This window comes from Myotis davidii, unplaced genomic scaffold (genome assembly GCF_000327345.1).
Source record: "Myotis davidii unplaced genomic scaffold, ASM32734v1 scaffold1286, whole genome shotgun sequence".
In the NCBI taxonomy this organism is placed as follows: Eukaryota; Metazoa; Chordata; class Mammalia; order Chiroptera; family Vespertilionidae; genus Myotis; species Myotis davidii.
Genome location: NW_006296619.1, coordinates 388,242 through 394,407, shown reverse-complemented (window position 1 = coordinate 394,407; position 6,166 = coordinate 388,242). Strand labels below are relative to the sequence as shown.

Below are 6,166 nucleotides of genomic sequence, written 5' to 3'. Positions count from 1 at the left end.
GCTCCCCGCTGGCAAGTGGACATCCCCCGAGGGCTCCTGGGCTTCCAGAGGGATGTCTGACTGCCAGCGTAGGCCCGATCCCCCAGGGAGTGGGCCTAAGGCAGCAGATGGACATCTCCCGAGGGGTCCCAGACTGCGAGAGGGCACAGGCTGGGCTGAGGGACCACCCCGAGTGCACAAATTTTTGTGCACCAGGCCTCTAGTAAATAAATAATAATACAAGAATAAACTCTGTGTTTCATGTACTCACAACTGTAAACCTACTTTTACCCCATCCTGTGGGTTAATAAAGCTAAACAGGCAGATAGGTCTGTCTATAAGGAACAAGAATGAGGTGTGCTGCCACAGTTAGTAAGGGCCTAAAAGCAGACAGGACTTCAGTTAAGTTTGGAGGATGAGAGAGAATTTAGAAAGGCAAGTGGGAAAAATGGGAAGGACATTCCAGTAAGAGGTATTACATGAGCAAAATCAAGGAAGTATAGAGTGAAGAAATAGAAGAGCAAGTTAGACCAGGTGGGCTGAAACAGAGCGCATGGAGAGATGGAGCCAGCATCAGACTATGAAAGGCCATGAGTAACAGTTTAGGTTCTGCAGGAATGGGGGAATGAATACAATTTTTTTTTTTAATTTTGAGCAAGTGGGAATGTGGAAGTGGATGAATCAAGTTTCATTAAATTTCCAAATGCCAATGTCCAGCCAATGTTCTTCGAGAATGGTAATGGTGAGGGTGCTAGAAAACACTGCAGAGTCAGACAGTTCTCCTCATCACAACAAAATATTACTCCATATCCATAGGCAGGAATTAATCACCTACCTAATGATCTTGAGTTTGACCCCATATTGCTCATCTGAATTTCTTCCCGATCAGGTTTCTTATCTGTATGAAGACAGAAAGTTATCCAACTAAAAAAACTGAACTTTTCAAAATCTAAACTCATCATAAAAATTGCTCTCTGGTTGTCTTTCGTCCCTCTTATCAAATTTTTACTGAGTACTCACTATGTGCCAGGCACTAAACAAAGCCCTCGTGGGACTTAAAGCAATCCCTTCCCAACAGACCCCTAATATAAAGACCCCTTCACTCTAAACCAGCAATTATTAAATTACTTGGTCTCAAGACCCCTTTACAGTCTTTAAAAATTATGAGGATCCATGACCAGCTGGTGTGGCTCAGTGTCTGAGCATCGACCTATGGACCAGGAGGTCATGGTTCCATTACCAGTCAGGTCACATGCCCAGGTTGGAGGCTCAATCTCCTGTGGGGGGCGTGCAAGAGGCAGCCAATCAATGATGTCTCTCTCTCATCGATGTTTCTTTCTATATATAGTTCTCCCTTCCTCTCTCTCTAAAAATAATCAATAAAAAAAAATAAAGAATATAAGGATTTTAATAAATAAATAAAAATAAAATAAGAATATAAGGGTTACAGCCCTAAGCGGTTTGGCTCAGTGGATAGAGTGTCAGCCTGCAGACTCAAGGGTCCCAGGTTCGATTCCGGGCAAGGGCATGTGCCTTGGTTGCGGGCACATCCCCAGTAGAGGGTGTGCAGGAGGCAGCTGGTCGATGTTTCTCTCTCATCGATGTTTCTAACTCTCCTTCCCTCTTCCTTCCTCTCTGTGAAAAATCGATAAAATATATTTTAAAAAAAGAATATAAGGGTTACAATATACATTTAAGTGAAAAATTTGCTCATAGGACAAAAGGGTTTAAAAAATATAACCCAAAATAGCAGTCAGTATCTCTAGGCAATAGAAATAAATGATTTTGTTGTTGTTTTTCTGGTTGCCTGTTATTTTCTAATTTAACAACAGTAAACATGTATTACTTGATAGTATATGGAAATATCAAGGAAAAAATAATCATTTTTAATATATACATATATCAAACCATGTTGTACACCTTACATTTATACAATGTTGTGTGTCAATTACAACTCAGAGAAACAGACTAGGGTTCATCTTCCAGTCATTTTAGTTTTAAGTCCACTTGCAAAGACAGGGGTCACACCTGGACTAACTGCCTGTTTTGTTTTATTTTCTAATGATCAAACCTACCAGCTTATGCATTATAATACTTCTGAAGTGAAGTATTATTACTCTCTACCAAAGACTAGCTCACTCAAAAAGAAACATATATCCTATTTCTTAGATAATAAGCCCACTAAAGAATAGCAGAGGCCCTAGCCGGTTTGGCTCAGTGGATACAGCATCGGCCTGTGGATTGAAGGGTCCCAGGTTCAATTCCGGACAAGGACACACACCCAGGTTGCGGGCTTGATCCCCAGTTGGGGGCATGCAGGAGGCAGCCAATCAATAATTCTCTCTCATCATTGATGTATCTCTCTCTTTATCCCTCTACCTTTCTCTCTGAAATCAATGAAAATACTTTAAAAAAAAGAGAGAGAGAGAATAGCAGAGGAGGAATAAAAGCTGAGGGTATGCCTCTGGATACTGCACCTGATTTCTGATTCCGGTCAATAAGAGGAAGAGTGCTATCATCATATGAATGACTGCTCTGGCTTCGAGATGCATTGTTTAGATTCACCTGGAGGCAAACATAAAATGCAATAATGTCAGAGTATTGAATTTACCCACATCTTATTCCCTAATGGGCACAGATCTTTAGGTTCCTGTTCCTAAATACAACTCCTACAAGAAGTAAATAAGGGTTATGTAAATACCTACATAGTGAAACAAAATAGGATATTATGGCTTCTATCTGTGTTCCTGAACAGAAGATTACAAAGATACCAAACACTCATACTATCAGAAGACCTAGACTGAGAAAATGGTAAACTCCATCAAAGGGCTGCTGCAGATTTAGGGAAAGTAAAAAAGGCTCCATCCTCCATTGCCACTAGTATATACAGTGCTCTGTGACACAGAGGAAAACCAGAGCTATTTTGGCAGCAAATGAACTGTTGGCACCATTCACATAGGGGGAGGAGCAAACCAAATGATTTTTTTACTACCAGTGTCTAGGGCAGGGGTGGGCAAACTTTTTGACTCGAGGGTCACAATGGGTTCTTAAACTGGACCGGAGGGCCGCAACAAAAGCATGGATGGAGTGTTTGTGTGAACTAATATAAATTCAAAGTAAACATCATTACATAAAAGGGTACGGCCTTTTTTTTCAATAGTTTTATTCATTTCAAACGGGCCATAGTTTGCCCACGGCTGGACTAGGGTCAAAAGTACACTTAATGTGAAAGAAAAGAAACCAAACAGAACATTACCTGATATCGAGAAAAAAAGGTAAATGTCTCAGACCCTAAGAGTTACCCTACCTGAAAATCTGATTTCTTCCATCCTTCTTTTTCCAGTGGCTTCCGCAGTTCCTTATATCCCCAGATTGTCTGTAATACAAGTGCTGCTGCTCGAACTTCCTTTTCTGAGCGGTTCCTATTGAGGAAAATAACACCACATGGAATTGGATGTAAGACCAAGGAAGAAGCTAAGACCTTGTTCTCACTAACATAATGTAACCTATGAACATAAATGCCAAAATGGGTAAGATCAAGTCCTGTATTCTGTCCCAAAGAGAGACATACAAAGATATTTAATAGAAAAGTCTGTTATTAATTTATGAATCAAGATGGAGAACAGGGTAATTAATACCACTTCACATTTTACAGTAATTAATGGAAAATAACCGTAGAAGCAAAAAAAGAAACACGCCTTCCTAACAACTCTCCTCTAACTTAAACTCTTCCAGTTGTAATTTTAGGTGTTGAGCTCACCCTGATTTGTTGATCAAGACCAGCTTCTCAATACCCTGTGTCTCTCGAAGCTTTTTGGCAGCCTCCAAGTTCTCAGCAATAACCTCGTTGATGGTGTTCAAAATAGAGACCACAGTATCCTCAGAGAAATTCTGGGAAGAGCTCGGCTGCCCACCCGGCAGATTCTTTACCAAGTTGGGAATAGCATGTTTACCTACAGCAGTGAGACAAAGGAAAGTGTGTTTGAAGAATGAGCTGAGTCAGGTATGAGGAGCCTACCACTGCTCTTATTTGCAATGATCATATAAAGTATAGGTACGATCCCTATGAATCCATTTCATTCTCCTATAGGATTACCATATCAAAAGAGCAAAGGACCTGGAATAGCCATGAATTTATTTCCCTTACTATTTATTTATTTACTCTTTCCTTTTTCAGTCACATTGAAATAATGTGAATACTTATATCAAAAATACTACACAGGCCTAACCAGTTTGGCTCAGTGGATAGAGCGTCGGCCTGCAGACTGAAGGGTCCCAGGTTCGATTCCGTCAAGGGCATGTACCTTGGTTGCAGGCACATCCCCAGTAGGGGGTGTGCAGGAGGCAGCTGATCGATGTTTCTCTATCATCGATGTTTCTAACTCTCTATCCCTCTCCCTTCCTCTCTGTAAAAAAAAAAAAATCAATAAAATATATATATATATTAAAGCTACATAGTCCTTTCAGATATTCTAATGAAAAGTATATTTAATATTATAATAGTTCAATAGAATAGAATCATTATGAATTTAAAAAATATATACATCTGGATTCTGCCACTTATGAGGTATTTTAACTGTAAGCATATTATTTAATTTACCTGACCTGGAGTTTCCTTATTCTATTAAAAAAAAAAAAAGGAACCTTTCAAAAGTGCTGACAAATGGAACATACAGAAGTGCTTAACAAGGACTACTAACAAAGTAAGTGCTTAAAAATAATAGCTGTGGCCCTGGCTGGATGGTTCAGTTGGTTGGAGCATCATCCCGTACAGCAAAAGGCTGCAGGTTAGATCCCAGATTGAGCCACATAGAGGAGGCAACCAATGGATGTTTTTCATGTTGATGTTTCTCTCTCTCTCCCTTCCTCTCTCTAAAATCAATAAACATATCCTGGGATGAGGACTTAAAAATAAATAAATAATAGCTATTATTGTTCTAGTTTTAAAAAGTAATCACTTCTTGTCTTTCTCAGAACCATTCAACTACAGTTGACCCTGAATAACACGGGGTTTGAACTCTGCAGATCCACTTACATGCAGATTTTTTTTAAAATAAATATTGTAAATGTATTTTCTCTTCCTTATGATTTCCTTAATAATGTTCTTTTCTCCAGTTTACTTTATTGTGAGAATATAGTATATAATACATATAACATACAAAACATGTGTTAATCGCCCTGACCGGTTTGGCCCAGTGGATAGAGCGTCGGCCTGCGGACTCAAGGGTCCCAGGTTCGATTCCCGTGAAGGGCATGTGCCTTGACTGCGGGCACATCCCCAGTGGGAGGTGTGCAGGAGGCAACTGATTGATGTTGCTCTCTCATCGATGTTTCTGACTCTCTATCCCTCTCCCTTCCTCCCTGTAAAAAACTAATAAAATATATTTTTTTTAAAAAACAAAACATAACATGTTAATCAACTGTTTATGTTATTGCTAAGGCATCCAGTCAAAAATAAGTTATTAGTAGTTAAGTTTTTGGGGAGTCAAAAGATATATGTGGATTTGACTATGTGGGGCTGAGCACCTCGCGCTGTTCAAGGCAATTGCATAACCCTCTGCTACCCTTGCATTCACAAACTATGGAGGGCTAGGGTCCTTTCTCTAATCATTTCAATAAATAAATTACTTAGCACCTGATGGATTAAAGCACTGTATTACATGCTGAGGGAATGGTTAACATCCTACACCTTACCAATTAATTCTTTGTTGCGTGCATCCACGGCCAGATTTCTCAGAGCTCCAGATGCGGCTTTCACTACTCGCTCATGTTCATTGGTCAGGAGGTCAGCGATGGCAGAAAGAGCCTTCTCTTGACGCAGAGCAGAGCGGATGTACCGACCATACTAGAAGTAGCACATGGAGGTGGAACAGATTACAAAAGGATGCAAACTAGTTAGCTAAGTGCTCCCACCTCCAAATCCATTTTCTAAAAGGTATTCACCGTCCAGCGCCCTGCACACAAGTTCTGGATAGCCCCAGCTGAGGCTTCTAGGATTGCAGGAGTCTTGCTCTCCTTGAGGAGTGAGATGTATATCCGAACCACCTCTGGCTGAAATAAAAGCTCATAGCCTACACAGGAAAGGACAAGAAAGTGGTAATTAGTACCTACAAACCAGGCTATGGCTGGTTGAAGTCCAGCCTTTATTCTGTACTGATGGGTTTATGCTCCTATACCAGTGGTCGGC

General features: G+C 40.4%; 1 protein-coding gene across 13 annotated transcripts in view; it reads right to left on the bottom strand.

Moving 5' to 3' along the window:
- Window positions 1-6,166, bottom strand: part of CTNND1 (catenin delta 1) — a 48,843-nt gene that overhangs the window by 4,485 nt on the left and 38,192 nt on the right. For all 13 annotated transcript variants that reach the window (XM_006772078.2, XM_006772079.2, XM_006772082.2 and 10 more), the window contains 6 exons: window positions 5,923-6,050; window positions 5,674-5,824; window positions 3,740-3,932; window positions 3,287-3,401; window positions 2,457-2,544; window positions 815-877 (listed from right to left, as the gene is read on the bottom strand). In XM_006772078.2, the coding sequence (XP_006772141.1) occupies window positions 815-877; window positions 2,457-2,544; window positions 3,287-3,401; window positions 3,740-3,932; window positions 5,674-5,824; window positions 5,923-6,050 (738 nt within the window). The remainder of the gene's footprint in view (window positions 1-814; window positions 878-2,456; window positions 2,545-3,286; window positions 3,402-3,739; window positions 3,933-5,673; window positions 5,825-5,922; window positions 6,051-6,166) is intronic.